At 52.6% G+C, this 17,655-nt stretch overlaps 5 protein-coding genes across 5 annotated transcripts; 2 read left to right on the top strand and 3 right to left on the bottom strand.

Moving 5' to 3' along the window:
- Window positions 1-5,250: 5,250 nt before the first annotated feature.
- UMAG_04909 (uncharacterized protein) lies at window positions 5,251-7,602 on the top strand (the record flags this gene model as incomplete). Its single annotated transcript, XM_011392930.1, has 1 exon — window positions 5,251-7,602. The coding sequence occupies one exon, from the start codon at window positions 5,251-5,253 to the stop codon at window positions 7,600-7,602; it is 2,352 nt and encodes a 783-aa protein (XP_011391232.1).
- Window positions 7,603-8,068: 466 nt separating this feature from the next.
- Window positions 8,069-9,113, bottom strand: UMAG_04908 (uncharacterized protein; the record flags this gene model as incomplete). The annotated part of the gene is made up of 4 exons (XM_011392929.1): window positions 8,069-8,442; window positions 8,529-8,805; window positions 8,905-9,002; window positions 9,101-9,113. The coding sequence occupies 4 exons, from the start codon at window positions 9,111-9,113 to the stop codon at window positions 8,069-8,071; spliced, it is 762 nt and encodes a 253-aa protein (XP_011391231.1).
- A 567-nt stretch (window positions 9,114-9,680) lies between these two features.
- On the bottom strand, window positions 9,681-11,909 carry UMAG_04907 (uncharacterized protein; the record flags this gene model as incomplete). Its single annotated transcript, XM_011392928.1, has 1 exon — window positions 9,681-11,909. The coding sequence occupies one exon, from the start codon at window positions 11,907-11,909 to the stop codon at window positions 9,681-9,683; it is 2,229 nt and encodes a 742-aa protein (XP_011391230.1).
- A 683-nt stretch (window positions 11,910-12,592) lies between these two features.
- On the top strand, window positions 12,593-15,055 carry UMAG_04906 (SCF ubiquitin ligase complex subunit HRT3; the record flags this gene model as incomplete). The annotated part of the gene is made up of 1 exon (XM_011392927.1): window positions 12,593-15,055. The coding sequence occupies one exon, from the start codon at window positions 12,593-12,595 to the stop codon at window positions 15,053-15,055; it is 2,463 nt and encodes an 820-aa protein (XP_011391229.1).
- Window positions 15,056-15,189: 134 nt separating this feature from the next.
- Window positions 15,190-17,280, bottom strand: UMAG_04905 (uncharacterized protein; the record flags this gene model as incomplete). Its single annotated transcript, XM_011392926.1, has 1 exon — window positions 15,190-17,280. One exon carries the CDS (start codon window positions 17,278-17,280, stop codon window positions 15,190-15,192), a length of 2,091 nt encoding a protein of 696 aa, XP_011391228.1.
- Window positions 17,281-17,655: the final 375 nt, after the last annotated feature.

Here is a 17,655-nt window from a genome sequence, read left to right as displayed (position 1 = left end):
CGTCAATGGACAACCGCGGCTGCGTGAAAACCATGCAGCGGAACGTGCTAGCGCCAAGTCGCTAAAAAACCAGCCACAATCTGTAGCGAATTTCGTCAAGTTACGCGCGTAGCGTCTGTCAGCGGATAGTTCGAGCTTGACTCCAATCCAAGACGAAGAGTAAGTTACGATCCAGGTGAAATAGCAGCTGCTGAAGCGCTTGTAGCCAATTCTCAACCTAGTGTGAAGATGCCGGGATTGTCTCCTTGCCGTGACCTTGACGAGCGCTGCGCCGAGTTATATCAGGTTGAAGCACTGAAGCCGAATCTGCCAAGTGAACGAAGCTGTCAAGACCTAACGCGGGGTAAGTTCGTTTCAGCTGTCATGTGTCCGAGTTGGCCCTCTGAAAGCACAGCAGGTAGGATAAGCAGCGAGCGTCTATGATTGTTAGCAGTTCAAAATTGTGGGGGTCTCCCCCTTGCGTTGTCACGTAGGCGATGTGAGATAAGGGCTTTGGCTGTGGAAGCCCACAACCCTAAGTTGTTGATATGGCGATTGGCGCTCAGGCACAAACAGCTTCTTTCGCATTGCGCTTGCCGTAAATGAGCTCGCGAGAGCACCTGCTATCTTTCAGCTCCCATGCTCGTCAGCTTGTCGCGCACAGCTAAGTCTTCGCACCACAGACATGTTAGGTATCAAATTTACATCAAATTTAAGCTAAAGTTATCTAAAAAGAGGGATGCTTGAGATTCAGCGCAAGCGACTCACGATTGCAGGTGAATTGATGCGATGAAAGCAGGTAAATTGAAAGCGGGTCTAGACCCGTCGATGTATTCACGATTGACGCTGCACATCACGAGTGAGCCTGGCAATCCCGAATTTTGTGAGCAGCCGGCAATCATCACGACAACAAATACTGAGTCAAAACGCGGCCCATTCCAAAGCCCCACGCTGAGCCACGCTAGGGTTGATTGGCGATAAAACAGGGTTACACCGAGGCAGCAGCGATGTCATTTCCTCGTTCGGCGATCTGTGTTTGCATCAGCACAACCAGCTCGACAAGAGGAGCGGAGATTGACAAGTAGGAAAATGGCCTAGCTCGGATCTAGCTCGGTGCAGATGACCCAACGGCGTCAAAGTGGGATGTGGGCCTTTCGCCCATATTTGCACTGCACTTGCGAGACCTCTGATGAAAAATTTCCGATTTGCAGCCAGGTACAGAACACGATGCCGCGGGGTTGGGGCTCCCGCGACGATCTTTTTTGCTCTGACTGAAGCACGCCCTACCCGATTGAATTTGTCAATTTTTTTTAATTAACTCCGTCAATGCGCGAGAATCACGAACGGGCCTTGAAGAATAATAACATTTTTTTTAAAAGTTGAACATGGAGGGAAAGGATAGGAGAAGGCTCGGTCAGTTCAATTACGAATCGTGGAATGAACAGAAGGCCACAAATTTGACGCACCAAAAAGACACGTTCTGAGAGACACTATTTCATCCTAACGATATGTCTGCACTCACGATTGGCTTTTATTGCTTTCTCCAGGGAGATCGTGAAGTATGGTATAGCATGAGAGACTGTCTGCCGCGCTCTACTGTTAAGCTATTGACAGGCTTGACTTTGACACAGATGAAGTGCTCTTTTTGCGTTGTTTGAAGCCACAAGCAACCAGCCAAGACCCCCGGGGGGGGAACATTGACAGAGGCTTGAACTTGAGCTGAAAGACTTTATATGACAGCTTGTCAAGCTTCGGGCCAACAGAGGCGCACATCGATAGCAGGAACCGTTTCGGCTATTCTCGGGGAGCCATTCGTGCTAATCTCATGTTGACGATAGCGCAATCAACACATTTATGACCAACACAAGAGCCGCTCTCCCGGCGGAGCCACGGCCAAACTCTTGTGAAGGTGGGGGTGGACGCCGAGTGAGCTTCAGCGCGTGGCAATTGTGATGTCGCTGATATCGCCCGTAATCCTTTCCCATCGCCAAACATTTGCTACGGTAAGAGGAGCGTGCGACACGGATCTTTCCGATCGCCAGCCTCAATACGAAGGCGGCTAGGAGCACGAACGTGTCAATGACAGTGAACACGGTGTAAGCCAAAGCAAGTGACGAAATCTGGCGGCCAAATTATCAGGTCGAAGCGAAGAAAATGACAGATCCTCGGCTGAGCAAAAATTCGTGATTGTGACAAGGTGGTTCCACTCACACTCACAGACTAAAAACCCGACAATCGTGAATAAAATGAGCAGAAGCAAAGCATAACGTACTGAGAGCATCGGCAACCAAAAAACGACAATTACAAGTTTCTGAAAGATATGCATGGTAAGCTTTTCCAAGCGAGGCACTTTGACAGCACAGGAGGCGAATGAAAAAGCACTGTTACAGTACATCTGCTATGTCGAAGCATGCATAGTCTCGTGGACTGGGATGGTCCTTGCTCTCGGTTGGCAAGTAAGAATAGGCAGCTCGGTAATGTAACAGAGAGATTTCGGATCGGACGCTGTGCGTCGGCTTCATCAGCTGTGATTCAGCACAGAAAACATGATTGTCGGTCAGTCAGTGAGTAGCATGGGGTAGAAATGTCGACGATATTTAAAATGATCGTATCAGTACGGCGTGTAGCCAGAATGAGGGTGATGTGTGGTATCACTTTTGTCTAGCAGATATGACCGTTCATGAGGGTTGGAAAGGCCATCGAACAACGTTGGATAGGAGCAGAGTCGCGCTCCAATGACGACTAGCCATGCCGAATGGAGCGAGCTACAATACAAGTGCCACTGATTGGACGAACAATAAGAAAAGGCCACAGATTCAAGGTGCGTCAGAGTTCATCCGATGATTCATGATTTAACGTTATGTGATGACGCGAGAGTGACGACTCAGAGGAATGACATTAGGAAAGAAGCCTTAATTGAATCAAGGGCGCACATGAACAAGGAAGGAAAATGCTCCGAGGAGCTGCATGGGCAAAGAATTCACGATTTGACAGGGAACGCGCTGGCACACGGCAGCCACAAAGCATAGGCGGCGCGTCGACCGACATGCATCCGCACGCAATTTTCATAAAACGGGAGTGTGCCGCAACCAGGTAGAACCATGCCAAGAGAGAGACTCGAGTCTGGAACGAACACGAAGTAGACTTGGCACCAACCAGCTAGAGCTGAACCTTGACATCGATTGGGCGTCACAACAGACATGCCGATGAAGGCACAAATTCGTGATTGTGGTACAGACTTATTTTCCGACTTCCCTGGCGACCGTATGTCGCATCTCGTTCACTTGCTCTGGTCATGCACGCCGAACAAGTGGGTACGAGATGAGGTTCAAAAGCAAGAAGGAAAGACGTTGGAACGTCAGTGCACAAAGGGCAGCGTGGACGTGGAAGTGGTCAATTCCGGCTAACCGGTCACCTCTTTAGACGGGGTGAAAGAGAGACTTGGTTAGCGAGCATAATTCACATTGTGGATGGCCGACCGGGGAGAAGCGGGTGGCGGACAGTATCAAGCGTGAATCTTGAGAATCGAAACGCGAACGCGGAGAAAGTTTGGAAAAAAAAGGCAAGAAAGTTTTAGCGTCAGACATCATCAAACTCGACCCCGCCCCGCGATTGGCTCAGCACTGCATGGTGTTCACTCATTGTTCGCGAGAATTGTTTGGATAAGAAAAAGGCGAAACTTTCGATTCGTCTGTCACCATCAAGGAAAACAGATTGTAGTCGTAGACGCAACACGGGCATTCCGGCTCTGTCAATTGCCTTTCGTAATATTTTTTGAACTTAGCTTTATATTAATAGTATTTCAAGGGTGGGACTGCTCCGCCGCCGCGTACGCTTTGTGTCTGATCTTCCTTCTCCATTGACCCACGCTTTCGAATAAAGAAGAAAAAAAACTTTCCGGTCTGAACATGTCCGACGAAAGATACCCCACAGTCAGAGGAAATCACGAATGGCTTCCCTGCCTTGTCTTCGCTCCGCTCCCCCATGCTTGAGGCAACTCATGACTACTTTTGCTACAGTATTACTGTGACTATTCCAAAAGGTTGAGCGATAGACATGCATCTGGCCCATGAAATCAGCATCCCTGCCACGTTCGATGCTCGGCATTTCCAATCGAGGTTTTTCACAATTGTTTTTGAGCGGGCCTGACTTTGAGCTTACCGGCTCTGTTTGCATCCTTCTCACGGTAGTAGCGTTTGCTACCTAATTTTGCACCGCAAAGGCCGGATGGTAAAGCGAGCAACTCGAAATGAAGCACAAGGCTGGCTCTAATCGCGACTGATGGAGGGGAAAGGCCGCTCTGAGTGGGTTATGGGGTCACTTTTTTCTCTTCCTTTCCCCCTTATTGTTTACTCGGGTTGACTCTTGCAGAAGCTCAGCTGGTCTAGCGGCCCATTCCCCCCCCTCGCTTCGATGCTCTCACGCTCTTAACCCCTCATTTCCCCCTCTCCTCTCCTTTTTTCTTTCAATTTTTTTCCCTTTCCGGTACGCAGATTTGAGGCTCCAGACCGCAGTCCGCACGTTCTTATCGATGATTTCAAAACTGATTTTATATTATAAAAAATTCTTTTTTGGCTAGACTCGTCTACTCAGCTGAAAACCTGGAATCAGCCTCGTTGGTCGACTTTTAACCAACGCATTCACACATTTCACGTTTCAGTCCGTGGTCACTCGGTCATACGGCCCGTCCCTTTCGCCCTTACTCACTTATTCTGTCGGTCCATCACACAAGACTCTCTCAGCAGTCACACTTACTCATTTCACCCAATCTTTCCGACAGTCCACCAACCGCGCACCGAAATCTCACGCCAAAGAAGGGCGATCTCTCTTTCACTCTGCCCCTCCCTCGATTTTTCCCCTTACCCCACTTGACCGTTCCCACTCAGCCTCAGTATTCAGTTGCTTTCTCTCCATCATCATCATCATCATCTTCATCATCTTCCATCAACTAGCCATAGTCGGTTAGCTGCCATCACTGCCTTGCTTGCGACAGTCGAAGTCTGTACGCCTACGATTTACATCACACGTCAACGGACCTTCTCAGAGCTCCACTACAACAAAGAGCCCTTTGCCTATCTTTGTTTGGCCACCATACACGGTTGTACGCACACACATAAAATAGTCCAGCACGCATCCTTCTCTTACCAACGTACTGTCGCGTTCTCGGGTAGCAGCATCCCTCTCTTTTTCGTCGACTCCGGCGTCTTCATCGTGTCTTTTGCCGTCCTTTAGCGCTCCGGCACCTTTCTCAATTGCGCTCGATCTCACACAATGGCCCAGCCTACTGCCGCTAACATGGCAAATCCAAGCGCGGAAGCGGTTGCGCTCACTGCCAGCAATTACACGGTCGATAAATCGCAGATCCCTCGACCTTACAAGTGTCCACTCTGTTCGCGGGCCTTTTATCGTCTGGAACATCAGACCCGTCACATCCGCACCCACACGGGTGAAAAGCCCCACGTCTGCACACATCCCGGCTGCGAGAAACGTTTCAGCCGAAGCGACGAATTAACTCGTCACGTTCGTATCCACGCCAACCCCAAGAAAGGCGGCGCTACCCACTCCGACGACAAGAAGGCCTCCGCACGCAAGTCGGCCAGCAACTCGACCACACACGCTTCTCCTACATCTGTCATCGCGTCTGCTTCTATCAAACCGGGTAACGTGAACAACAGGCAGCTCCGATGGCAGGTGGGCGACGAGGATGGCGACGATAGCGATTCCGACCGCGAACACCATAGGCAAGCTGGTCGTCCTGGCCGCAATGGCGAAATGTCGACGCTCGCCATGCTAGCCAGCGACGAGCTCCACGAGCTCCAACGCGCAGAGCGAGAGGGTCGTCGTTCCGGCCCTCCTTATGGCTATCACCCGCATCACGCTGTCCCCGCAGACCCTTACGCGGATCGTTACAACTCGCATGGATCCAGTAGCCTCCCTTACCCACCCGCTCCTTCAACGGCTGGCGATACAACACCACCCGGTTGCTCGCACGAGGACTGCCACCGCAAGTACAACGATCGTATCGCGTCTGCCATCCTCGCTCGTCCTTCTTCGAATCGTGCCGAATGTGGCTACGTGCGACCCGCTCATGGTGCCCAGAACGGCACCCATCCGCCTCCCAGCCTGTACCGCTACTACCAGCACGGCTCGCACCACGGCGCAGGCGGCTGGGCTTCCACCTCTTCGAGCATGCCATCCAGCGTCGAGCATTCGCCTCGCTTTTCACCCGACGACCACCTTCACGGCGACGACTACGCCTCCGAATCTGAACACGCTACTTCACTGCATGACGACTCCAAGTCTCGACTCAGCATGGCGGCTGCCCCTGGCGCCGCTGGACACCCTTTGCACGGCCAGCCGCACTGGACCCCCAGCAGCAGTCCCGTTCTAGGTCCTCTGCGCAACATGAGCCTCCTTGGCGGCAACACGGTCCCCAACAGCCCCTACACGTCCCGCCCAGGCTCTCCCGTCAACTCGCGTCACGGCCATGGTCACTCGCCTCCTCACTACGCTCATCAGGTTCACCACCATCACTCTCATGAAGGCCCGGCGCACCAGTCTGGCCATGGACACCACGGTTCGCACCGACACCGATCGCACCCCTACATGGAATCTTCGGCTCGATCCCGATCGCACCACCACCTGTCTTCGCTCGGAATGGCCCCTGTGCAGCCCGCCATCCCCCCCAGCACTTCGGGCGAGCGCAGCACTGCCGCCGAGCTCGATTCGCTCGCCAGCGGCTCCGCGTCTACCTCTGCATCTACTTCGCCCGCGCAGCCCTCGCACATGCCACCCAAGCTTTCGAGGAGCCACAGCTTTGGTTCACGCAGCAGGGGCGTTGCTTCGTTCAACTCGAGTGCTAGCCTCTCGGCCTACCACTTGACGCCTGCGTACGCTCCCCTTGCTGCCGATACAGAGCGCATTGCGCGTCGCAGCAAGATCGAAGACATTCTGGATGGCGGTGTAGGAAGCCTTAAGCCACACACGTCGCGCTCGTCCTACCCCCAGCTTGTTGCCGACCCTTCGTCGAGGACGCTCCCCCCTCCCTTCCCCGCAATCAGTACTTCCCACAGGGATGGAAGTCATCACCCACTGCCTGGACACCACCACTCGCATGCTTACAACTACCATCCCTACGGCGCCGACCATAAAAAGAACGCACGCAGCAGCTCTCGATCTGCGCCTGCTAGCCGATCAGGATCGCCGCACGGTTCGCCCACTATGTTGCATGCGTTGCCTGCCGCCATCTCGTCTCGATCACACAGCCGCCAAAGCTCGATTGGTAACAGTTTCGCTACAAGCAACGGTCTTGCCAGCAGCGAGTCGAGCCCCACCAGCGTTTACTCGCAAATTCCGCACAGCGCCACCAACTCGCCTGCGGGAGGAATCGGACCTCATGCGACATCAGCTTCGTCCAGCAGCAGGAGCAAAAAGGTTTTGGGCTTTGGCATGACCCCTATTCACTCTGCGCATCGCGACCACGGCCCTACACTACCTCCTCTGGGTCAGGCGCTGTCAAGGGACACGTCGCCTATCAGCATGCATCTGCCTCCACCCATGAGGAGGATCCACTCTCTCTCGGATGACGCCGTGGCCCCCGAAGTCGACATGTCTTCGGCGTGAGCGTATTCTCGTTTGTATCTGGATTTCCCGTGTTGCGCTTTTATCGTCTACTGTTATCGCACTTTCCGTCGTCGCATAGGGGTTCTCTACCCCACTACCCTGTTCAATTATAGATGTCCTGTCTTGTCTTTTTTCAAAACTTTGGACCGTGATGTGCAACTGCAATGGCTCAGGGAAAGGTACGGCATGGTTCTGGGTGAGGCTGTATGCGCGTGATGCTGGACAGCTGTTCGTGGTTGCTCATCAAGGGCTGTTTGTGGAATGGGCGAGTCAAGATACGGGGAGGATGTATCGAGGTGAGACGAGAGATTGGAGTGCAAAAACACTTGATATTCGGCTTTTATGTGAATTTGGTCGAGCACACTGGAGATGCGAAGATCTACGTTCTTGCACTGCTGGGCGTGACGCGGAAAGTCAAAGGGATAAGAGCACCGGTGATAGCTGAGGAGGGCTTTGAGGAGATGTGTTACATGAAGTCCAAGTCGTCATCCAGCGCTTCATCGCCATATACGTTGGTGTCGATGACATTTTTGGCGCTGCTCGTTCCCACCATCTTGGGCTTGGCGGCTGCAAGTTTGGTCTTCTGACCACCCGCTTTCTTGGCTTCCTTTTCGGCTTTCACCTTCTCCTCGGCGTACGTCTTGAGCATGGTCGATGCCTTGCGAATGTCGACATCGCGCATAGTGGATGCGAGGGTTTTGTAAAAGTGCGGCACAAAGTGCTTTTCGAATCCCGGTTTGCTCGCATGCTTCTTGATGAGTTCAGTGAAAATCGAAGTGGAAAGCTTTTCCCAATCTTCTTTCGATGATGGGTTCGCTGTCTTCAGTGATGAGAGTTCATCTGAAAGAGAGGATAAAAGAGAGTAAGGCAAAGTCAGAGCGAGCGCTCGATATGACCCATGATGGCGGTGCGTGTAGCAAACTTACCGTCCGACAGCTTGGCAGTACCAAGAAGGTTAGCAGCGTTCTCAACATCGCTCTTCAGCTGAGCCTCTCGTTCCATACGACGTTTGGCTATCGGATCGGCATCCCAATCTTCTTCTTCCTCCTCCTCCTCGTCCGTGTCCAGGCCCTGCTCGCGTCGCAATCGTTCTTCTTCCTCCTTTTCGGCAATCTTCTGCTTGACACTTTTTTTCTTACGTGGTGGCAGAACAACGGGTGTCTTAGCTGCTTCGGGCTCCGAATCCTCTTCTTCCCAGTCGTCCTATCAGCCCCGCAAAAAGTTGAGGGACAGAAAAGAGATGTCAGCCCGGAACGGAGAGATGGTGAGACATCAAATCTTGGGATTGAGGAAGAGACGCACCTTAACTTCGTCTTCAACGTCTTCGTCGTCGAACTTCTTTCGACCAGCAGCCGAGAGCTTGGGCGGGGCAACCGGCTGTTGCGGCTCGTCGTCGTTTTCTGATGCGGAGACAAAAAAAAGCAAAAGTTGATTGAGTCAGTGTAAGCACGAGCAGGACTCAGAGACGCCCTAACGATCGATGATGATAAACACATACCCCAGTCGCTCATCTTTGTGTGTCCAGCAGGCGGGTTAGAGACGAGATTGATGATGGTGAGAAGAGAGCTGAGATACGGTAGCCCATCCTGATCAGTCGCTGCACTGCACTGATGCCAAAAGTTCTTGCATCTTCTCGCGTTGATTTCAGCGCACACACGGCCAGAATTTGTGATTCGTGATTCGTGATTCGTGATTCTTTCACGTTTCTCACGTCTTATTTCGGGGCGTGAAATTCAGGTAACTTAACACGACCAAAAGAAGACTCATTCGTGATTCGTGATTCACGATTCACGTTTCTCTGATTCCGTCTTCCAAAACGTGAATCGCTCCAATAGCCTCGCAGCATCGGCGATCTCGACATTTCTTCCTTACTGCTCATCGCTATCGTTCCGCATCAACGTTGGGGACTTAACGATCTCGAATCCACATTGATCGAGAAATAGGGTAATAGATTACAGTTGTACAAATGTGACAAAGTGACAAAAGGAAATGCTAAAGCGTAAATTTTTGGTGTATGCTCCCAAGTGAGCGGATCGTTGTGCAGTGTAATGTGTAAGTGTAAGTGTTCCGGCTATCTTTTACTGTTCGTCTGTTTCTGTGCTGCTACTACGTTCGCCAGCAACCATTTCTTCAAACTCTTTCTTCCACTCGGCCAGATCGAGTTTCAACTTGCGCATCTGCAACGGCTTTGTGAGCCACGCATCCATGCCGCATTGAATTCCTTTTTGCTGGTGGAAACCATCGGACAAAGCGGTCACTGCTACGATCTTGAAATACCTTGCGGCTTGTTGCTCGGCGCTCAGCTGTTCGTTGACGTGCTTGCGCATGAGCACGCACGAGTCGAAGCCCATCATGCGTGGCATGTTGATGTCGAGCAGCGTAACTGCCGGCAAATATTTCTTGAACTGTTCCACCGCCTCAATGCCGTCGACAGCTTCGTGGAATTCAATCTGGGCTTGGCGCAACATGGTGGTAAGGATACGCATGTTGAGTGGATTATCTTCGCAGCAAAGGACGCTGAACTTGGGTTTGCGCAACGGTAGCGAGGTGTGTGCAGTGTCGGCTGATGCAAATGAATGATTCTTCGAGGACGGTGGCGTTCGTGGTTGGATATGTGGTTTGGGATAGGGTGCGCGAAGCACCTCGTCCATGGCATCTGGTGACACGACCAGGTCAGCCAGCTTGCCACCTCCAGGAATGGCGCTGGAAGCATTGCCACGGTTCTTCTCCTCCTGTTGACCAATCACGGACATCCGGCGCGGATGCAGTTGTTTGTGCTCCCCATGCTGCACCTTTTCACCATCCTCTGCGATTTCGGCAGGCTCGGGATGATTTGTACACGTCGAATTTGCTTCTTGAGAGAGCACCTTGTCTGGATTGGTCGGATCCACAGACGCTGTGTAGCCCAAGTGTCCATGCTTGTGTCGCACCGTCTCGTTCGACGTTCTAGTATCTTTTCCTCCCTGCTGCTGCGCTAGTCTCAACAGATTAGCAAAACATCTCGGACCAAATGGTTTGCGCGTGACAAATGTGGGTCTTCTGCTGCCATTCTTGAACGCAGCGTACTCGATCCCTGCATCTTCGTGCGCTTGTAACACACCGATCTTGACACAGGATTTGGTTTGCTCGAGGATGGCTTCGACGCCGCCTTCAACCTCAAAGCAAGCTTCTTCAGGCAACAGCAAAAAGTCAGCATCCTGGATATGAGATGTGCAGTAGAGGTTACCGAACGTCGCAAGCTGAGCCGAGATGACCTGAGCCAGGCGCTGCAGACCTTTTCCCTCAAAGCCAAACAGATAGATGAGTTGGTCGGATTGCGATGGTGGAGCAGGATCGATGATGCGTTCCGGAAGGCTTTGGACTGGAAGCCGCACAGTGACAATGGTACCTCTGCCCTTGTCGCTCGAGACATGCATAGCTCCACCCATACGACGGACAATGCTCGAGCAAAGGTTGACCGACAGACCTGCACCAGCCTTGAATTGATTCGCCTTGACAAATGGTTCGAAAAGCCGATGAGAGAGGAAATGCTCTGTCATGCCTTCGCCCGAATCTTGGACGACGAGATCGATGAAATTCTGATGCGGCTCGGCTGCAGTGTCGGGGCTAGAAAAGGAGAACTCCTTGTCGGTCCAGGGTGAGGCAGAAACCGAGGGAGAGAGCGAAACCTCGACGAAACCTTCCGTGGTGAACCGAAGTGCATTCGAGATGAGCTTGTGTGCCAATTTTTTTATGAGCTTGGTAGATACGACTGTTTTCCATCCACGAAGACTGGTATCGGTCTGCAAGATGAGTTCGGGAGGCGGAGGCAACCTAGCATCGTCGCCGTCTTCAGCGCGGATCTGGCGTACCTGTGCGTTCCATGCCTCTGCAGCCACGGTATCAAGCAATTCACCCAAATCGACAGGTTCTTCCAGTGTGACATCGTGCTGCTCTTCAGCTTCGCGTGCTTGGATAGTTTCTGCGGCAAAGTCACCAAAGTCATCCAACACATTTTGCAGTCTCTCTCCGAGTCCTGCGAGACTGTCGACTTCAATGAGGAGCGATCTGCGCACCTGCTTGTCGGCTATCGGTGCTGCTCGCAGTTCTGAACGCAAATGATCGAGGAGGTTGAGAAGACCATGTACAGGCGTGCGGAGTTCGTGCTGTACCTGCTGAATGAGCTGGATGTGAGCTCGATCGACGGCAGCACTCATCGTGTGTGGGGTGATCTGTTCGCCGAGTTCACCAAGCGAATGTTGACTAGCGGCTTGATCTGGATCGTCGATGCGCTGCGAGAATGGCTTGCGTCGGGCGGCGTCACCCATGCTGGTGGTGGAGGTGTGTGTGTGTCGACAGTGTCACGATGACGTTATTGTTGAGGTGTCAGTCGGCGATAGCAGACATGACGATGGAACCACGAGTCGCAAATCGAGAATGTGAACGCTTCAGGAAGTTGTGAGATACGTATTCGTGATTCACGATTGAGATCAGCAAACAAACCTAACTTATCACAGCTAAAAAGAATTTGGGTCTGCACATTTTCAACCGCGAAAAGCCGAACGGAAAAGGCTGAGCATGATTCACGATTCACGATTCGTGATTTCACAGCAGCGAGCCTTCCGTGTGCCATCGTAGAGTCGCCTGAAATAAATCACGAATCGCATCGCCGATCAAGCGTGAAGGATGCAAAAAATCTTGCGCTTGGTAGTGTCGAATCGTACCTCATCAACATTTACCCAAAAACACTCACACTGTGCATTCGTGATTCACGATTCACGATTCTCGATTGCGCACCACAACCGTGCACTCCAGCTCGGTGTGTATTTCTCTCTTCGCAGCGCTGTCCGGCGTTTTGTTTCGATACGGTGTGGAGGAAGGAACAGTTTGAACAAAGCCATCGTGCATGTTGCTCAGCTTCGACTCAAAACAACTAGCTCAAACAATCATATGCTTAGCTACATGTTCGCATGCGAACCGCTGTCCTGCTCATCACTAACACGGCACAAACATGGACCGGCGGATCACAGTACCATCAATACACAATCGCAATCGAGGTATGGAGCAAATTGTTGCAGAGGATGAGTCTATGCAGGTTGTCGATTCGGCGTCTTCTACTCCCCTTACTGGCCAGAGTGGAGTTCAAACACCAGCGCTAGGTCCTTCCCAGATGCCTGTAAACGACGAGCTAGAGCAATTCCGATCCGAATGGAAGAGGGAAGTTGAAGCAAGAGGTCATCCCACTTATGCTCATCCTCCGCCTGCTTCCTCGTCTGATCAGTCCAAGCATGATGCACAAGCGAGCATGCAAGTGCAGGGATCGTCCTCCAAGATGACAAATGATGCTCAAATTGGATTGTCGAGCTTGTCTATCTCAGCAGACCCGAACGCTAAAAGTGTTGAAAGTGACCAAGATATCCAAGGCGAGCAAGATGGCAGTACGCTGCCACAGAACGATTCTCTACCTGCTTTCCCTGAGGCAGAGATCTACGCTCCCGCAGCGCTCAAATACTCCAAAGGTGCACACAAGATGCCTCGAACTAACCCTTCACATACACAGATCGATCTTTCGGCCCCTATAATTCCGCGAGAGTATCATCCTCCACCGCTGGATCCCTCATCGTCACCATCGACATCGGCCTCGTCCGGCTCTGTGGCCAACGGAGTCTCTCATGCGCTGCGTGACCGTGATCGTACAGGTGGGCATCCTACCACTTCTGTCTTCGCTTCCACATCTATTCCGCCCGCGAATGATGCACAAGCATCGGGCTCATCTTCAGAATCATCACTACCTCCACCACCTTCCCGGGCTCCGCGAATCATGGCCACACCTGATGCACCCGCTCTCGCAAGTCAAGCCACACAAGCCGGCATGCGTAGTGCTGTGGAGGCATATGCACATGCAGTCGAGATGGAGCGCAGCGGGCAACTCGACCAAGCACTCACATCTTATCGTCGCGCCTTCAAGCTGAACAGCAACGCCGATCGTCTCTATCATCGAGCTCACCTGCTCCTGACTCACCCTGCCCTGACCAATACCTCAGCCCAGCAGAACGACGCCCTCCTGTCCAGCCCCGCCATCGCAGAAAAGGTGCGCAAAGCACTCGATTTTGATGACCACCGCTATGTTGCGATCAAAGAGAGACGCGCCAAAGACGCCGAGGCCCGTGCCAGGGGAGAGCCTGTGCATGCGCCCCCCTCGAAATCAGCCCAAGACACAGAAGAACCTGCAAATGAAGCAACAAAGCTACCCGCAACTCGTCCAGACGAGCTGGCAAGGCTCTTGGATACTTGGTCGATAGAGGGTGGCGGCGAGAGAGATTTTGGATTGGTGGCATTCGAACCCGACGATGAGGAGAAGCAAATGCCTATTGCAAGCTTGCCCGACGAGATCTTGTTGCATATTCTGCAACTGGTCATCGCACCCAGAGGCAGGAGAGGTGCCAAAGTGGTCAAACTCAAGCCTAGCCCAGAGGAGCAAGCCGCGCTCGATGCTGCTGCACCCGCCTTGGCTGGGCGTTTCAACGTCCAAGGTGATCCGACCAAAAGTGAAACCCAAAAGTCAGGCAAGAGCAATGCGAGTGCAAACGTTGGAGCGAATTCAACCAGTGGTGTCAAGGCTGGCCCCGATTCCACGATAGTGCTAAGCGACAAGGAGGTATCAGCAAGCACTGCCACCCCGGAAGCCTCATCACGTGGAGAAAAAGCAGCTACAGAGGGCAGCGGTACGGGGATCGTGCCAACAACACGTAAGCAGCCTCTGGGGATCGGCGTCGTGCTTGGCGGCTCCGACTGGCAGTCGCTTGAAATCGTTGGACGCACATGTTGGAAGCTGCGACTACTCACCAAATCACCCTCTCTGTGGCGCGAAATTGTCCGCGAAACCTACTATCCACCCATCCTCGACCCTTCTCTCAGCCTAACCACTCTCTACGAGCGAAATCACTGTGATTGGCGAACAGCGTTTATCAACCAGCCACGCGTGCGTCTCAATGGTTGCTACATCGCAGCCTGCCACTACGCCCGTCCCGGCCTTTCAGAAGACGCCTGGGTGCGCGTGATTCACGTGGTGGAGTTTTACCGTTCGATTCGCTTCCTTCCCGATGGCACTGCTCTCTCGCTCCTCACTACTGACCCTCCTTCGGAGACTGTACGTCGTCTGGAACCTGCTCTCAAAGCAAAAGGATTCGCCAAAGGCCGATGGGAATTGTTCGAGCAGGGCTTAGACGATGATGAGGACGAAGGTAGACCGAGAGGGCCTAAGGTGGTGGTGGAGGATTTGAGGGACAGAAGCATGCACAAGTACGCCTTCAGAATGGTGTTCAGTTTGAGAAGCACGACGAGGGGAAGGTGGAACAAGTTGGATCTGTTGGATTATTACAGCGTCAACCTGACGAACGGTGAGGTGTTGCCCCTGCCACAGAAGCATTCGCGGCCTTTCCACTTTTCCAGGGTCATTGCTTATGGCATATAGACCTGACACAACGATATGGCGCAAGTCCCGGTGATGGGACTGCTGTCTCATCAGCACAACATACGAGCATTGTGATGAAGGAATTATGTCTGTATGACTATTGAGTGCGACAAAAGGCCTTAAAAGTGCGACGATTACATATCCCAATCCAGGCCATCATTTTCTATCTGATCCACGTCGTACTCCTCGTCCGTCCCCATCCCATCTTCACTCTCCTCGCTTCCCCTTCCATCACCACTTTGATCAACACTATACGCATCGATCCAGCCCTCAATGCTCTCCCTGATCTCCTTCAATCCGTCTCTTGCATCCTCACCGTCTAGACCGTACGCAACCAGTGGCAGATGACCGTGCAGTGCTTCGTTGATCGTCTCCCTCGCCTCCTTGAACACATACACGCTCGACGATGTTGCCGCTAGCGACGAGAGCACGGGAATGTGCTTGGGCCGAATGACTTTGCTCCTCGATTGCACTCCTTCTGTAATAGGCTTCGACTGCTTGTCGAGCAACGTGAAGAAGTTCGGATAGGACGATAAAACGTTGTACGACTGCGGGATGTATACACCTTGGCCAAACGGAGGGTTGATGTGCGAGAGGATCGAATCGAGCATTCCCAAGCCTAGACGTGCTTCGTCGAGGTTGGAATTTCTCAGCACTGCTGTATGCGAATAAGGTCGAGAGAGATGATAAAGCACCCGTTTGCGCTTCTGGTCGCCACCAGAGAGGTTGGAAGGGAGCGATAGATCCAGCCACGTCGAGAGAAGGTGTTTAGCACCACGTGTGGATAGGTCTAGTTCAGATTCGATCGGAGCCCCGCGCTGACGTGCTCGTGAGTCCGCACCGTACCCGTACGATCTGAGCAGCGCATCCACTGCATCCGTCGAGCCCGTCGCGGGCAATGCCGAGCCCAGCGGTGTCGGGTATGGAACGGGTAATGCGCCGCCGAGATGGATGAGCTTGGTATCTTGCCGCCAGTTGAGACGCGATGTGAGCGACGAAAGCGTCTCGGCACGAGACTTGAGACGTGTACCCAGCGTCGCTGTCTCCAAATGCGTCGATACGAGCGCTGCTGCATGGTGCATATCGCCCAAATCGATCCTTCCGAGGTATCGTCTCCAATTCGCACCCACTTGCGCATTACAGTGCCAATCAGGAACGCTCAATGGCGTTACAATGGTAGAGAACTCCATCATTTGCACTAATGATTGCAGATTGTTCATCTTGCGTATCCGGGCGAGCCTGTTTTCCCGCATTGCAGACTCTCCTGCGTCCTCGGATACGTAGTTGATGTTGCCCCACCTAGCACCAAACACAAGATGGCTGAGTTTGGGGAACTCATCGACAAGGCTCTCGAGATATTTGCAGCCAAGACCGCCGAAAGCATCTGATGTTCCTATCGAATACTGAAAGCCTTGGAGCAGGTCTGCATCTTCGGCAAACCAACGTATGTTGGTGTCGAGAACCTCATGCTGTGACTCGAGCTGGTTGTATTTGTTCACGCCTTGCGAAAATGTTTCGAATCGGGTCCGTCCATTGGAGTCCGAAGAGGAATGAGCAGCGTTATAGGAGCCGGGCATAGGAGCGGCAAGCTGCCCTCCTACAGAGACGAGCGATTTGGGGTGAAAGAACGTGCGCGAATAGTCTGACCAGAAGCGATGCGGCCTTTTGGTTCTTCGCTGCTTCAACATAGCAGGCACGTGTGTGTTGCGTGGATCATTGTCAACTTGTTCCGGTCCAGCATGCACCCCGTCGTCCCCTTCTTCATCTTCTTCATCAGAAGACTCTGGATCCAGACCCTGATCTTCCAATTCCAATCTGTGTTGATATCGGCTTGTCCTCACCCTCTCCGACACAATGACCAGCGCCTCTGAGCCCCAGCTCTGCAAGCTATCCAGAGCTACATTTCTCTCCTCGCTATCTGCGGGGAAGGAGTCGTACAGCGCATTGAGCTTTCCTAATGCACCGAATTCTTGTTCGGTCTCAAAGAGAATGGCGCGCGGGTTGTACGTGTCTTGACCACTCGGAGTTTGGCCTACCTGAAACGAAACGTCATGATCGATCAGCGGCTCTTCGTTTTGGTGTGTATCTCGATCGCGCGAGCTGGATCCGGAAGGGATGTCGGATTGTTCGAAAGTGAAATAAGATTGTTGCTGGTTCCAAAAGTGGGCGGAGATGTGATTGGAGAAGGAGCCAAAGGAGAGGTAGATGATCTCCTTTTGCGACATTGCAGAGGCTTCAATCAGCTTCTAGGTAGGGTATGCTGCTACCAAGGGGACGGATCAACGTTCACGCTGCTTGTGGGGAAAAGAAAAAGCACAAGAAGAAGGAGCAGGTGGAACTGCCTCGGATCTCGGGGAATAATGAACTAACAAACAATCACAATTACGAATAGGAATATCGTGGGTCCACTCGTGACTGTCTGTGGTCCCACGTCCGTCACGCGCGTGTCTGTGCTCCGCTCCGTGCTCCGCCTCCTGTGCCCGTCTCTTCGTTTTCCAGAATTTGGTGGAGGCGAACAAGCCAATCGTGAATCACGAATGACGAACGAGTGTCGTGCGCAGCAACTCATCCAAACTCAGCGATCTCTACATTCACATCTT

Source organism: Mycosarcoma maydis, chromosome 15 (genome assembly GCF_000328475.2).
Source record: "Mycosarcoma maydis chromosome 15, whole genome shotgun sequence".
In the NCBI taxonomy this organism is placed as follows: domain Eukaryota; kingdom Fungi; phylum Basidiomycota; class Ustilaginomycetes; order Ustilaginales; genus Mycosarcoma; species Mycosarcoma maydis.
Note: the sequence above shows the minus strand (reverse complement) of the source record. Positions and strands in the feature narration are given on the sequence as shown.